This window comes from Ornithorhynchus anatinus, chromosome X2 (assembly GCF_004115215.2).
Source record: "Ornithorhynchus anatinus isolate Pmale09 chromosome X2, mOrnAna1.pri.v4, whole genome shotgun sequence".
Lineage (NCBI taxonomy): Eukaryota > Metazoa > Chordata > Mammalia > Monotremata > Ornithorhynchidae > Ornithorhynchus > Ornithorhynchus anatinus.
Window position 1 is genome coordinate 1236212 of NC_041750.1, and position 15981 is coordinate 1252192.

The window sequence follows — 15981 nt, forward strand, 5'->3', positions numbered from 1 at the left end:
CTTGCTTTCCCGCTGCCTCCCTCCCCCGGGCACGGGTGGGTCGTCTTGCCCAACGCCCAGAATGCGAAGAATGTGTCTCCGCTGGCGAGCCCAGCGAGTAATCCAGCGATCGGGTGGGCAGCGATGCTGGGCCTCAAACACGGCCGGTCGGCAATGGGCAGGGGCCTCCCCAGGCCCTCGGGGGCCCCTTCCCCGGTCCCGCCCCCGATGCCGGACATCAAAGGGACCATTGTGTCCGGCCGGCTCAGAGTCCCCGGCCGGGGTGGAGAGAGCTGGGGCAGCGGGGGGACGGGAGGGGCTGCAGTTCGGGAAGACTCGGGGGATCCATGGGTTGCTGCTTCTGCGTGCCCCGGCCGAGGAAGCTGTGCAAGTGCTCGGGTGAGTATCCCCCGAGACCCCTAGTAGGTGGCAATGCCCCGCCCAGCGTGGCTGTTCGGCCAGCAGAGGTTCAGGAGGTGAGGAGGTCGGCGGGGTTCCGGAGGTCTCTTCTGGAGAGACCTGGGCCTGGCTTAGACGGGGCAGGGATCGGAGAGTGAGGCCAAGAGGATAAAACCAGCTTTAGCTTGGATTCAGGGGTTCCTGGGGTTGAAGCTGATTTGGGGGGTGCTGAGGTTTGCCACAGATTCTTGGGGTCGGTCCCCAAGGTCCACCCAGCCCAGGACTCTGTCTCCGACAGGGCGACCAGGAGTACCAGGTTGGTGGAGGGGCCCATGTGCTGGTCACCCTCCTGATCACCCATCCTCAAGGTTAGGATAGACCACCCAATACCCCTGACCCTCCCCTCTCCATCCCTTGACTCTCCCTCGGTGATCCAGTATGGACCATCGGTCACCCTGACTCTCTTCTCTCCATCCCTAATCACGAGGGCCTATTTCCAGGAGGGCGACCAAGTGCTCGGAGATAGAGCCCCAGTCTGGGCCGGCTGGGCTCCCCCTCCCCCTCTGAGAGGGTGTCTCTCAGGGGTTATCGTCCTCAGATGGCAGCTGGTTAGTCAATTCCAGTCCTGCCCCTCCTAATCTGCTCTCCTTATACTGCACCCATTTAGGTAAAGACCCGCCTTCCAGTGTCCCCGCGTCCACGGCCGAAGCCCCAGGACAATGCATCCCGCCGCTGACTTCGCCCACCATGGTGTCAGGTAACGGGCATCCAGGGCTGCCCGTGGTGTGACATGCCCCAACCACGTCCGATTCCCCATCCTGTCACCTCCACCTCTCTCCCTGCTGGAGGCGGGAGTTTGTTCCAGTAAAGTCCATCCGCTCTGACCCCTTGGGTAGCGCCCGGTGTCCAGCTCTCCCCAACCCCCCAGCCAAGGGGTGCAAGTGAGGAGTCAGGGTCTTGACCCCATCGGTGACGGGTGAGGGGGTCACTGCCATGCCCCTTCCGGGCAGTCACCCCAGGGGGGCCAAACATCTCCCAGGAGTTGCTCGCTCACCGAGGGCCTGATCTGTGGCAGGATGGAGGGGAGTATCTCCTGCTCAGTGGGATGGTGGTGGAACACCCCCTGCTGGGATGGATGAAAGAGCACATCTCCTGCTCGCAGGGACGATGGTGGAGTAGCCCTTGCTGGACTGGATGGAGGGGTGTATCTCATGATTACAGGGATGGTGGTGGAGGACCCTGTGCCGGGGTGAATGGGGTGACACATCTCTTGCTTGTGGGAATGGTGGTGGAGACCCCGAGGGTGATGCTCCCTGGGTTATCCGGGGATTGGGCCCTGGCCTCTGAATTTCATCTTGGACCCAGGTTCCGGACCAGAAGTCGACCATTGCTCTCCCACTCGCTTCTTCCAGTCTTCCAGGGGCAGGGGTGAAGGAACCAGAGTCAGTCATGGGGCTTCCTGGCAGTGCTCAAGCTCTGGGACGTGGGGGAATGCCCCAGGCCAAATGCCCACACAACAGTGACTACACAAGAGGCGAAACAGACGCATATTACCACAATACACCAGCACAACCCCCTTAGCTACACAACAACAGCACAGAGGATAGGACATTCAGCATGGCTTCAGAGTTTTGGCCAGATTGGCAGGATGACCCCACAACAGGCCCCTCTCCTGAATTTTAAGGCTCGCCCTGCTGATTGACTCTCTTTCCCAGAGCATTCTGGGAACCATTATCCTCCAGCCTCTGGATAATGTAGTTCCTGGGCAGCAATCCAGCAAGAATAAGTTTCCTACACCCCCTTCTGGTTCCGCTGGACTTCAGATCCCCCTCTGGAACCCCGTATCTCTAACTTCTCAAGGGTAGAAGCCAGGTAGGGGAGGCCAAGAAGGGGAGAGCTGGGCGAGGGGCTTGATTCACTTAGCTTCCCCCAGATACATGCTCCCCTATTAGCTGAGGTCTCTGCTTCTTCTCTAGACTGTATGTTTATTATGGGCAGGGGACATATCGCTAATTCTGTTGTATTGTAACTGTCCCAAGTGCTTAGTACAGTGCTCTGCATTTTAAGCCCTCAATAAATACCACTGATTGATTCACCGATTGATTCTTTCTGGAGGAGTGGCCCTGGGCTTTTCAGTGGAGAGCCGCTCGACTGGCCGAGTCAACGACAAGTTGCAGGCGGTGGCGAGGACTCGCCTGTGGTCCCTGGAGAATGACAGCCAAGAGGTGGAAACCCTGTTCAAGGTGAGTTCCCTGTCCGTGCAGCTCTGGGGTGGAGAGGTCAGGGAGCAAAAAGATCACTCCATCACATCGGCTTCCTTCTGGGTTCCTCCTTTCTTCCACCACCCTCTGGACCCCATTCAACAAACTTGTCCCCCGTTGGCTCTAACAATGGTACAGGCATTTTAAAATAGTATTTGTTAAGGGCTTACTATGTGCTAAGCACTGTTCTAAGATCTGGGGTAGATACAAGCTAATCAGATTGGGCACAGTCCCTGTCCTACATGGGGCTCACAGTCTTAATCCCCATTTTATCAATCAATCATTCTTATGGAGTGCTTAAGATATGTAGAGCAATGCAGTGCAACAGAAGTAGCAGACACATCTCCTGCCCATAATGAGTTTACAGTCTAGAGGGGGGAGATGAACATTAGCATGAATAAATATATAATTTAAAGATAAGTACATAAGTAACGTATAATTTAAAGCTATGTACATTTTACAGATGAGGTAACTGAGGCATAGAGAAGTGACTAGCCAGAGGTCACTTCAGCAGACAAGTGGCAGGGCCAAGATTAGAACTCAGGTCCTTCTGACTCCGAAGACTGTACACTTTCGAGTAGGCCACACTGCTTCTCATCTTCTGACCTTCTTTGCAGCCTCGTCTTTCTGCATGTCTCTCTCTTTAACTCCCTCTGTCTCTGTCGGCCTCTCTCTCTCTCTACTCCTGTCCACTCTTCCCCAGAACTTTTCTTAACACCTGTCCCTCCTCCCGGCCTCCTCCTCCTCCTCCTCCTCCTCCAGGAGCTCTCCGCCCGGTTGCTGTCCATCCAGACCAAGAAGGACCAGTTTCTCATCACTTTCAAGACTGTTGATGAAATATGGAAGTTCTCCACCTACTTGAATTTGGGTAGATACCTGGAGGGGGGAGGAAAATGGCATATGGGTGGAAGGAGGAGGAGGAAGAAAGGAGAGGAGAAAAGGAGAAGTATTTGAAGGAGGAGGAGGAAGAGGAAGAGGAACAGGAGGGGAGGAGAGGAGAAGGGGAGGAAGAGAAGGATGATGAGGAGGAGGAGGAAGAGAAGGAGTAGAGGAGGAGGAGAAGGATAAGGAGGAAGAGAAGGAGTAGAGGAGAAGGAGGAAGAGGATGAAGAGAAAGAGAAGAGGAGGAGGGGGAGGAAAGAGAGAAGAGGAGAAGGAAGAGGAGGAGGAGGAGGGGGAAGAAGGAGAGGAAAAGGGAGGAGGAGAAGGAGGATGAGAGGAGAAGGAGAGGAGAAGGGGATGAGGAGAAGGATGATAATAAGGAAGAGAAAGATGAGGAAGAGGAGTAGAAGAGATGGAGGAGGAGGAGGAGGAGGTGGGTGCCCAATGTCACCAAAATTCTATTTTAGGGCTCGTGGCCTCCTGCCTGCAGCACCTGCTCCTGGATGGGTCATTCTGGCTGGACAGTGCCTTGGTGGATGACACCGAGGTGCGGGTGGAAGTGGGGGAGGCGGAGCTGGCGGCCATGTACCTGGACCTCCTGCTGCAGGAGGGTGAGTGATGGTGAATCCCCCAACCCAACTCCCATCCCCCTGGGGAGGGGCTCAGGATGGTGGTTGGGTTCAAACCTTCTCTCCCCACTCTCCCAGGCCCTTTCCCCAAGACCCCCACCCTCTCCCTTCACCTCTCTAATCCTCTAATCCTTCACCACCTCTAATTCATGAGAAACAGCGTGGTTTAGTGAAAAAAGCCCGATCTTGGGAGTCAGAGGACAAGGGTTCCAATCCTAATGCTCTGCCACTTGCCTGCTGTGTGACCTTGGGAAAGCCACTTCGATTCTCTGTGCCTCAGTTACCTCATTTGTAAAATGGGGATGAAGACTGGGATTACCTTGATTACCTTGTATCTACCCCAGAGTTTAGACCAATGCTTGGCACATAGTAAGCACTTAAATACCATGATTATTATCATTTCCAACCCCCTGTACCTCTTGTCTTAGGCTCTTTCCCTAACTCCCTATCTTGAGAAGCAGCATGGCCTAGTGGAAAGAGCATGGGCCTGGGAGACAGAGGACCTGGGTTTTAATCCCAGCTCCACCACTGTCTGATGTGAGACTTTGGGAAAGTCACTGAACTTCTATATGCTTCAGTTTCCTCATCTGTAAAAGGGGGATTAAATCCTACGCCCTCCTACCTAGACTGTGAGCCTCATATGTGACAGGGACTAACCTGACAACTTGTAGCTATCTCAGTGTTCAGAATAGTGCATGGCACATAGTAAGCACTTTACAAATACAAATAGTAGTATTATTGTGATCTCCCACATGCCCCAGACCCTTCCCCCACCTGCCCCCCTCCCAGGATCTCTGCCCACCTCTCAGGACCTCTCTCCTCCTCCTGGGATCCTCCAAAAGTCTTCTCTCCCCATCCACACCCTTCATGGGAAGTCAACCGGGTCCCTAGGCAGGGATGCCCATTTTGCTCTCCATCCACAGGTCATTTCTTTGCCAGAGCACTGGGCCCCATTCGCCCGGCCGCCGGGGAGGAGGCGGAGGGTCTGGAGCTCCACTCGGGGGAGATGGTCTCTGTACAGAGCCCGGGGACTGGGCCGACGTGGGAGGTGGTGTCCTTGTCCACAGGGCGGCGGGGCCTGGTGCCCAGGAGCGCGGTCCGGCCCCTGCCCCACCCATTTCAGCAGTGAGTAGCCATGGGGAAGGAGAGGGGCAGGGGAAAGTCCCATGGGTCGGGGGTGAGGCCGGGCCAGATACAGAATTCAGAGCAATCAAGCCCTTCTGCTTTGAGAGTAGAGAGCACATGCATACGGGGAGCTGGGGAGACATTGTGGTGGATGCAGGGGAATGTTTGGTCCTCCCTCTGCACCCTGGCTCACACTCTCCCTGTCCCACCTTGTCACTGCTTGCATCCTTAATTCCCCTGCCTCCAGCTCCTTGCTTCTGCTGGGGTTGGTGGGGGCAGCAGTTCCCACATGGTCTGAGCTGGAACCCCGGCCTCGTCCGCCCCAGCTCTCTGACCACACTTGAGAGTCTCCAAGTCCAGCATGGCGGCCCTCTGGACTTGGGCGCTCTCTGAAGCCTGACCCCATCTCCCCGCCCCTAAAATCCCTGCCCCCTTCCCAGCCCTGTACTCACAGTGAAAAGCTCTCACCTCTGTCCAGCTGTGCTCTGGGGTGTGCCGGATCAGTGCTCTGAACTCAGTTCTCTGAAGCAGCATGGCGTGGTAAATAGCGCCTGGGGCTGGGAGTCAGAAGGTCATGGGTTCTAATCCTCGCTCCACCACTTGTTTGCTGGGTGACCTTAGGCAAATCACTTCGCTTCTCTGGGCCTCAGTTACCTCATCTGAAAAATGAGGATTGAGACTGTGAGCCCCGCGTGGGACAGGGACTGTGTCCTACCCGATTTTGCTTGTATCCACCCCTGCGCTTAGAACAGTGCCTGGCACATAGTAAGCGCTTAACAAATACCATAATTATAATTATCGTTATTAATATTAGTAACTCAGTGGACACTCGATAAATACACTGGCCGATCGGTTGATTGACATTGAGGTAAAGAAGTCCTGCAGTGATTGGCCCATTGCTGTCTTCTCCCGAACCCCGTCGGCAGGAAGTGGGAGTCATTACTCGTTATGCTCTTTAATGAGCACTCACTGGGTGCAGTGCACTTCCTGAGCAGGATCAAGAGACTGTCCAATCTGATTATCTTGTATCTACCACAGTGCTTAGTACAATACCTGGCACATCGTAAGCGCTTAACAACTACCATAAAAAAGAGGTACTTTCCCACAAGCAGCATCCACTGTGACGGTTCCCGCACTGCTCTTTCCCTGATAGTTGCCTCGAGTTGCCCCTGCCCCCACCTCCAGGAGAGCCCTGTGTGACATTGCGCTGTGCCAGCAGGTGGTTTCTGAGGACCCACCCAGTGAGCTGTCAAGTCGCCTGGCACGGTGGGCCTGTGGGGCCCCAACAGATCCGTGAGTGACAGTCCCGGGGGGAGCGTATACAACCCTGCCCCCCGGACCACCCCCCGTTTCTCGGCCGCCTGAGCCTTGGCGTCGGTCGGAATCCCAAAGGGCAGAGGGACCAGACAAAACCCCCCAGTGACGTCTGTCCTGAGTCCACCCAGTCCAACAGTCTGTTTCACAGGGGTGAACAGCCTCCTCGGGGCCCCGGTCTCTGCCACGGTCCGTCTCACTTGTCCCTATCTCTCCAACCAAATGTCTCTGACTGGGTTTCTGCCTTTCTCTGTCATTGTGTCTCTGCTGCTGTATCTGTCCCCAGGGGTCTCTCTCTTTGGGCATCTCTCTGTCTCAGGGTCTCTCTCCGTGTGTCTCTGTCTTTTGGTGTCTGAGTCTTGGGGTCTGTAGGTATCTCTGTGTCTCGCTGTCCCTGCAGTTTTGTCTTTTGGTGTCTCTAATTATCTCAGTGACTCTATCTTGGTGTCTCTGGGTGTATCTCTGGGCACGTCTCAGTTTACCTGTGTCCACAGGGAGCGGGCAGTGCCGGGCCGTGGACGATTGCCCAGGGGAGGGTCCGGATGAGCTGAGCTTTCGCCAGGGAGACACCATCCAGGTCATTGGCCTGCTCGTTCCTGGGCTGCAGTGGTTTCTGGGAAAATCCAACCTCACCGGGGACGTGGGCTTCGTCCGCACAGAGCACGTGGACCCCAGCTCCTGCAAACCTCTGTAGGCACACGGGCGACCCGCGGTCCGCACAAGGATGGGGTTGGGGGGTGGGCATGGACAGGCATTGGGGGCTCTGAGGAGGGGAGGGCTTGGGGGAGGGAGTGGGGAGGCTGGGTCTTGGGGTGACCAACTCTCTCTGGCTTGGTTCAGGGGTCAGCTCTCCACTCTTCTTGGTGAGGATGAACCCCTCTTCCCAGGGGTCAGAGAGGATGATGGGAACGCTTACCTGAGCGCTCTCACCCACACTGACATCACCACCGTCTACCGGCTCAGCGACGGCCCCCCGGACCCTTTCTCGGCCCGGAGGCCCCAGATACAGAGACCCCAGTGCCAGAGACCCGAGAGCTGGAGCAGGAGATCCTGGAGCCAAAGCTCCCAGAGCCAGAGCTCCCAGAGGCTGAGACCCCGGAGACGGAAACCCCGGAGCAGGAGACCCCGGCGCCGGAGACCCCGGAGTCGGAGCCAGAGATCTTGGAGCCAGAGCTCTCAGACCCAGAGTTCGCAGAGCCTGAGACCCCAGAGCCCAAGACCTGAGAGCCGAAGCCCCCAAAGCAGGAGACCTCAGAGTCAGACAACCCAGACCCAGAGTCCAACCTCCCAGACCCAGAGACCCCGGAGCCAGAGCTCCCAAAGCCGGGGGTCCCGGAGTCACAGACCTCAGAATCAGAGACTCCGGAGTCAGAGTCCAAGCTCCCCGAGGCCAAGATCTCAGAGTTCCATTCTGGACGGTGAGGGTTTTCACTGGACCGAGGAGAGATATTGGCAGCCCAGGGCTCCAGCCAGGTCGAGGAGCAGGGGGTGGGGGGACCCCGGCGGGTTCGAGGTGGGGGGGGGGGTCCCTGGATGAGTTGAGAAGGGAGGAGGTGGGGGGCCCCGGGTGGGTCGAGGAGGGAAGGAAAGGGGTAGAGGGGCCCTAAATGGTTTATGGAGGGAAGGTGGAGGAGCACATCCAGGTTGAGGAGGGGATGGGAGGTTGGTTTCAGGGTTGGGGCTGGACTGGGGAGGGGGATTGAGGGGCCGGGGGTCACAGACTGTGGGGGTCAGGGACTCTTAAAGCTTGTGGGGACTTAGACTTGGGGAGGGGGTGGACACACTAAATGGGGTGTGGGCAATGGGCTCGGGGAACTGGGGAAATCAAGTTTGTTTTCTCTGTCTCACACCTGACCTGTCCCCTGCCCACCTACCCAGCTCCAGGGTCCAGCGACAGCCTCCTCGGGGGAGCTCTGGATGAAGACCCTGCCCTCACCTCCAGCAGGTCTGGCTCCTCGGACACAACCAGCCTAGCGGGGGAGCGACACCGCCCGACCAGTCTACCCTTACCTGAAGACTTCGGTGAGGTGGATGCGGGGGTGACCCGCGTGGTGCCAGCAGCCAGCTCCCTTGACCCGGTCTTGACCTTCCTGAACCAGGACAGGGGCCCAGACCCCTTCCGGGCCCTGTACGGCCTTGCGGCCCGCTCCCTCCCGGCCGCCTTCCCTGGGGCCTCGGACGAGGTTGAGCTGACCACCGCCCTGGAGGCCGCCCGGGCCGGAGCCACCCGCCACCGCCTGCCCTGGGCTCGTGCCCGGCTCTGTTTCCTGCTGGGCCGGCTCAGCCGTAGCAGGCTCAAGCTGTCCCAGGCCCGGGTGTATTTTGAGGAGGCCCTGAGAGCGCTGCCCCCTGGCTTCGCGGACCTCCCCCTCGCTGCCGCGCTCCACACCCACCTGGCTGCCGTCTACCTGTGCCAGAAGGTGGGGCCCAGGGGCGCCACCCTGCTGGGGAAGGCGGCCGCCCTGCTGGTGGGGCAGCCGGTCTGTGGGGGCCCCGGAGCTGAGGACGAGCTGGCAGTCGTCACCTATGCCCTGCGGGAGGGCATTGTGGCGGGCAGCGCCCCCCTGGAGAGCCGCGCTTGCTTCCTGGCCGCCCGGCTCCTCACGCGGCTGGGCCGAGGGGACGAGGCCTTGCCCTTCGTGGAGCGGCTGCGGCTGCTTACCCCTGCCCCCGGCCCGCCCCCTGTCCCTGCTCCTGCCCCCGGTGACCCCACTGCCACAGTCCTGCCTCTCCTCTATGACAGAAAGTACCTGCCACGCCTGGCACTGGCCGCTGCCCAGTCCCGGGCCCCCACTGTGGCACCCCTGCCTGGCTGGGGGCTTGGCCTGGTTCTCCGCAGTACCACCAGGCTGTCTGCCCCCCGTGGGGCCCCTGGCTGGGGCCACATCTCCCCCCTGGCCTGCCCCGCCCTCCGGGGGGCTTTGGCAGATGCCCGGGCCCGGGAGGACATAGGGCAGCAGCGGAGACTGTGCCTGGCGCTGGCCCGGGCTCACCTCCAGCACGGCCGTTCATCCGATGCCATCCGCTGCCTGTCTCAGGCTATGGCGCTGGCCCAGCGGCTGGGCGAAGCGGAAGCGTTTGAGTGCTCACTGTGCCTGGGCTGGGCCTGTGTGATGGCTGGGCAGGCAGGGCAGGCCCTGGACGTCCTCGGGCCCCTCGTGCGGTCACCGCAGGGGGCTGGCAGCCACATCCAGCATGGGACGACACTCAACCTGCTGGCATTGGCCCTGCAGCAGGCCGGGCAGGTGCAGGCAGCGGGCCGTCACTTCGCCCTGGCCCTGCGCGTAGCCCAGGAGGCTGGACACGGAGGTAACCAGGCGGTGGCCCTGGCCAACCTCGGCCACCTGGCACTGACCAGAAGGGCCCCGGGCTTGGCCACCCGCTTTCTTCTGCGAGCTGCCCGGGGATTCCTCGGGCTCCCGGGCGGGCCCGGGCCAGAGGGAGGGCGGGTCCTGTTGTGGCTGGGCCGGGCCCTCGTGGACTGCCATCGGCTGGCCTCCGGCCGGATATGGTATGAGATGGCGCTGCTCCTGGGCCTGGAGTCGGACCACCTGGAGAGTGAGTGGGGTGGGCCGGAGGGGGTGGGGGTGGGGCTGGAGAGGACAGAGGCAGTTGGGGGAGTAGAAGTGGGCCTGCAGAAGGTGGGGCTGGGAGGGCAGAAGAATGACCAGGGAGGGTGTAAATCTGGCCAGGGAAGGCGGTGGCACAGCCGGGAGGGTGTAGGTGGGGTGAGGACTGGGGAAGGTCAAAGCGGGGCCAGGAAAGGTGGCGGCAGGAACGGGGAGAGTGTAGACTTGGCCAGGGAAGGTGGAGACAGGACTGGGGCAAGTGGATGTGTGGTCAGAGTAGGTGGTGGCGGGTGGGGAACACATTGCCAGGGCTGTGGAGGGTGCAGGTGTCATTGGGGAAAGTGGTGGCAATGCCAGGAAGGGCGGGGCTAGGGCCTGGGCCTGGAAAAGCGGGCCCAGGGAAGGGACTTTGGACCCCCAGCCCCGTCCATCTTCTTCTCCCGCACCCTAGCCCAGCTCCTGGCGGTGGAATCCCTCTGTGAGATGCCTGATGCCACAAGTCCCAGCCCCAGCGCCCCCACCGTCTACCATGAGCACCGTTTGGTGGTGGCCCGGCGGCTCGGGGACCGGGGGCTGGAGGCGGAGGTCCTCGGGACCCTGAGTCGGCTGTACCAGAGCCGGGGCTCCCCCAGGTGAGGCCCAGTCCCTGCCACCCTGGCCAGTCGCCCCTGGAAGGGTTGGCGGGAAGGCAGGAAGCCAAGGGTGAGGGTCCCTGTGTCCTCGGGGTCCTCCGTCCCTCTCACACATCCTCCTCCTCTCTCCTGTGGGGTCCTAGCCTTTACCTCCCCATTTTTCACCCAGGCAGAGGAGGAACCTAAGGTTCAGAGAGGTTCAGTGACTCACCCCAACTCACACAGGGGGACTGTTGTGGAGCCAGGACTAGAATCCAGATCTTATGGCTGCCAAGCCTGGGTTTGTTCCACCAGTCTGAGCTGTACTGCCCATCAGTCGTGAGGAAAGGGGTGGCTAGTGCCCGACCCCAGTGGGCATCAGTTCAGAATCCCCTGGGCCTGGATGCACTCAGTTTAGGGAGGATGGGGAGCTGGGACAGATGAGTGCTCGGGGCTCCTCCCACTCGGGTGTCCCCACCGTCCCCTTCCACCATCCCCCAGGGCCCTGCAGCTCGCACTGGGGTTCACAAAGCAGCGCCTCAAAATCCTCATCGACCTGGAGGACCGGGCCGGGGCGGCCCGAGCCTGGCTAGCGGCCGGCCGGCTCCACTACCTCCTGCACCATGACGAGCTGGTCGACCTGTACCTGCAGGTAGGAGCCGGCCGAGTCCCCTGACCAGCCTGCCACTCCTCCCCACCCCCTCTGTCCACCTCCCCAGGGACACCCCCACCCCAGATTCTTCCCCTTGCTCCCCTCAACTCCAAGCTCTTCCCTTGGGGACACTGCCCCCCACTGCTGACCTCTTCCTCCCCTTTCCCTGAAGACTGTCTCCCCCACTTCCCTTGGGGACAACCCCTCTCGCTGTTACGGGTTCAGGAGGAGGGAGAGACCGCCCACTTCTTCCCCCCCCAATGGATCAATACAGTGATCCAATGCTTAGTATAGTGCTCTGCACTTAGTTAGTGCTCAATAACCAGTGATGATGATAATGATTATCAGACCCAGATCAGGCCTGGGTCCTGGGGCTTCTCCCTGGGGTGGGGGTCACCAGGAACACAGGCTCTGCCCTCCAGGACTGGCCCCCTCCCCTGCCCCGTCTTGCCTGCTCCACCCCTCCCTGCCCTTCCCCCCTCCACCAGGCTGCCATCCGCACAGCACTGACCACTGAGGAGCCCGGCCTGGTCCTGAGCCTCTACGAGGAGGCCGGAGACGTCTTCTTCGATGGGAGTCACCACCGGCACCGAGCGGCAGAGTTCTATCGGGTAACCGCCGGATCCATCCTGCTCTCTCAGCGGCACAGGCCGAGTGCCTGCTATGCGCGGGACACTGTACCGGGTGTCTGCTGTGTGCAGAGCATTGTATTGGGTGCCTGTTGTGTGCTGAGTGCTAGATTGGATGCCTGCTGTGTGTAAAGCTCTGTACTGAGTACCTGTTTTTGTCCTGAGCACTGTACTGGGTGGTCTCTGGGGTAAACAGTGTGGCTTAGTGGAGAGAGCAGGGGCTTGGGAGCCAGAGGACGTGGGTTCTAATCCCAGCTCTACAACTTGTCAGCTTTGTGACTTTGGACAAGTTACTTAACTTCTCTGTGCCTCATTTACCTCATCTGGAAAATGGGGATGAAGACTGTGAACCCCACGTGGGACAACCTGATTACCCTGTATCTCCCCCAGTACTTAGAACAGTGCTTGGCACATAGTATAAGCACGTAACAAATACCGTTATTATTATTATTATTAAAACACGGTAAGGGGGCCTGCTATATACAGAGCGCCTTACCTTCTGTTTGCAGAACACTGTGCTGGGTGCCTTCTGCATGCCAGACCTGTGCAGAAGATATAAGGTGGAAGGACACTCTGTATCAGTAAAACATGACTCATTAAAATTTCATTTTCTTGCTGGAGGAGGGAAGAGGACATCAAAAGGAACCAGCATGAGGATAATCCACTGTAGGAACAGAAAAGCAGTTCTTCCTCAGGAAGAAGTTGAAAGGGTTAGCGCCAGTCACAAGGCATTTTCTAGGTCTTTCTAAACACCATCTCGGAGACTCAAGTCACGTATGTGCCACACCATCGACAAAAACCTACAGGTGACCAATCCGAAACCCTAAAGGGCTAATTGACAGGGTAAAAGAGGTCACTAAAGGGATAAAATCATTCCATTAATTATTTTAGTGCCTCTCTTCCCCAGAAGACTATTAGATCCTTGATGGTAAGGATCGGGCCTACTAATGCTATTGGGCTTTTCCAAGCACTTAGTACAGTGTTCCGCACACAGGAAGCACTCAATAAATACTACTGATTGTTTTTACCAGGGGAGCTCCTCGGAGTGTGGAAAACTGGAAAAACCATGTTGGGGCCAGCCAAGCGTAATCAGGAAATTGGGCAAGGCCAGAGAGGAGCTGCAAAGCACTTGGCAAGGATACTAATCCACTGAAGCCAGAAGCTGGCTAGGGTAGTGGTGGAACTTTCAGGGCAACGGTGGGGGTAAGGGCACTCAGATGCCCGTGGTCTCCTTTCAGGAAGGGGCAGTACCCCTAGCCCGCCGGGCTAAGGCCACCAACACCGAACTCCGGCTCTTCAACAAGCTGACGGAGCTACAGATCAGCCTCGGGGCCTTCGAGAAGGCGCTGGAGGTTGCCACCCTGGCTGCCAGGCTCAGCACCATCGTAGGTGAGTGAGGGGACCTGGTGTGATGGCCACGAGACGGATGGAAGTTGGGGGAAAACAACTCCATAGAGAGGATGGGGCGAATGGGCGACCAGTCCAGTGTGGGCTCCAAGATGCTCAACCCGAAGGGGGCTCCGTGACACCCAATCTACTGGGGGTTCCGTGACACCCAACCCATAGAGAAGCAGCAAGGCCTAGTGGAAAGAGCACGGGCCTGAGAATCAGAGGACCTGGGTTCTAATCGCGGCTCCAACACAGGTCTGATGTGTGACCCTGAGCAAGTCACTTCACTTCTCTGTATCTCAGTTCCCTCATCTGTGGTGGGGATTAAGACCGTGAGCTCCGTGTGGGACATGGACTGTGCCCAACTGATTATTTTGTATCTAACTCAGTCCTTAGTACAGTGCCAGGCACATATTAAGCATCAAATAAATACCATTAAAAAAAACTCAGTGGAGGTTCCCTGACACCCAAACCCAAATTGGGGGGTGGGTTCTGTGATTCCCAATCCTTCCCTCTCCATGTGCCCACACAACGTCCTCCTGTATCCGGAAGAGATGGGAGGCACTGGGGGGGAGTTCCAGGGTGTCTGCCCACAGCCCTCACGTCACTGTTGGCCCTTCCTTCCCTAGGGGACCAGCGACAGGAGTTGGTGGCCTTCCACCGCCTGGCTACAGTGTACTATTTCCTGCAGATGTATGAGCTGGCCGAGGATTGCTACCTGAAAACTCTGGCCCTCTGCCCCCCAACCCTGCAGGGTGCCCAAGGGGCCATGTTCTACACCAAAGTGTACTGCCGCCTGGGGGTGCTGACCTTTCACCAGCTGAAGGTACAGAGCTTGCCCCCTACTCCCCATGCCCCCGGGGTGGGGGTGGGGGGGTGACTGGCCCTTGTGGGTGGAGATTTGAACAGATGGGGAAAGGGGTGGCCCTAGGGGCAGCATCCTCTAGACCGTAAACTCGCTGCGGGCAGGGAACGTGTCTACAGATTCTGTTGTACTGACCTCTTCCAAGCGCTTACTACAGTGCTCTGCACACGGTAAGCGCTCAAATCCCATCGACTGGTTTCCCCCCATTCAAGTCCCCACCTTCAAGGAACAGGCTGAACCCCAAATGTAAGAAGTTTAATCCCCAAACAAACCGCCCTCCCCAGGGAAGAGAGAATGCAAAGGGCAGGGGTGATGAGAGAGACAACACCCCCTTTCCCCTCCAGATAGCCCCCAAAAGATTTCAAGACCCTCGATGTCAATAGGGAGAGTTGGGGTCTTGTGCCAGCTGCCAGCAGTGGGCTCTGGGGGCCCTGGAGTCTGTGGTTCCCTCATTCCCTGGGCTTTGTGCTTTAGGGTAAGAAGACAACTCCATTGTCACACGCTGACCTCCTCTCCTTCCCTTCCCTTTGGCGGTGGGCCAAAGGCCCTCCTCCCTTCCCCCACACTGTGTTTCCTGGGCCTCAGGCCCCACGTTTCTGCCAAGACCAGCCCACTGCCTCCCCTTCCTCGCCCTAACTAGCTCAGCCTAGGAACGTTCCCCTGCTTCCCACCCCGGAAGACCAAGGATAACTCTTGTCCCTCTTTGTTCCCGTCTCCTGGTCAGGATGCCCACGATGCTGCCGGCTACTTCTGGTTGGCCCTGGCCGCCGCCATAGAGCTGGGGGACGTGGAGCTGCAGGCGGCCATCCGGGCCAGGCTGGGGGCCATCCAGAGATCTCCGCTGTGGGGAGAGGCTTCCCGTGGACGCTCAGCCGAGCGGGCCAGGTGGCTGAGCCAGGGAGGACATGCGATCTGAGCCAGGGAGTCACCGGGACCTGGGGTGTTCCCGGCATTCACCAACCCTTCCTCGCGACAGATTCCCCCTCCTGGCCAGACACCCCCACCAGAACGGACACCACCATGCCTTCCGGTCTCCAGGAGCCACCGTTCTCCCCCATCCCTGACTCCGTATCGGTGTGAACGTCAGTTCAGGGTGGGGGTCCCCAGGCTCCAGCCACCACGCATCCCCGAGGAAGCCAGGTCCGGACCCGGCCACCTCCGGACCAAGTCAAAGGAGTGAAGGAAGCTGGATCATCCCCCTGCCTCTTAGCCCTGGCCACAAAAGCCCCTCTGAGTCCTCTCCTCATAACCCAAGATGGGCAGGATCACTGGGGTAGGCCAGCAACTCCCCACCCTACTGGTAATAGTAGCAGGCAGCAGCATCAATAGCAGTAGCATGAAGTGTCTACTTGGTATGGTGCACTGTACTAGGCATTTGGAAAGTACAGAATAACCAAGTGACTCATTCCCTTTGCATGCAAAGCGCCAAGGGTAGATACGACACAGTCTAAAAGGGAAGACAGGCATGAAAATGCTTATGGTTTGAGTTGTAAATTGAGCTGACACATACCCTCTCCTTAGCTCTGGTGTGTTTTAAGAATGTGGTTTGGGGTTGCTGGGAGATTAGACGGGGCGGGGGGGCCGGGGACGGGGTGGGGGGGTGTTGGGGGAGAGTTCATTGGAGGAGGTGGGAGGCCAGGGGCCCTGAAGGAAGCTGGGTGGTGGGGCCACGTTCTA

General features: G+C 58.7%; 1 protein-coding gene across 1 annotated transcript; it reads left to right on the top strand.

Annotated features, from left to right (window-relative positions):
- The first annotated feature begins 326 nt into the window (after positions 1 to 326).
- SH3TC2 (SH3 domain and tetratricopeptide repeats 2) lies at positions 327 to 15860 on the top strand. The gene is made up of 16 exons (XM_039910564.1): positions 327 to 455; positions 677 to 746; positions 977 to 1135; positions 2470 to 2621; positions 3402 to 3507; positions 3989 to 4132; positions 5074 to 5275; positions 6827 to 7279; positions 7430 to 8007; positions 8468 to 10147; positions 10610 to 10790; positions 11271 to 11421; positions 11910 to 12032; positions 13289 to 13439; positions 14069 to 14265; positions 15029 to 15860. Exons 1-16 carry the CDS (start codon positions 327 to 329, stop codon positions 15218 to 15220), a joined length of 4668 nt encoding a protein of 1555 aa, XP_039766498.1. The 3' UTR covers positions 15221 to 15860.
- The last annotated feature ends 121 nt before the right edge of the window (positions 15861 to 15981 follow it).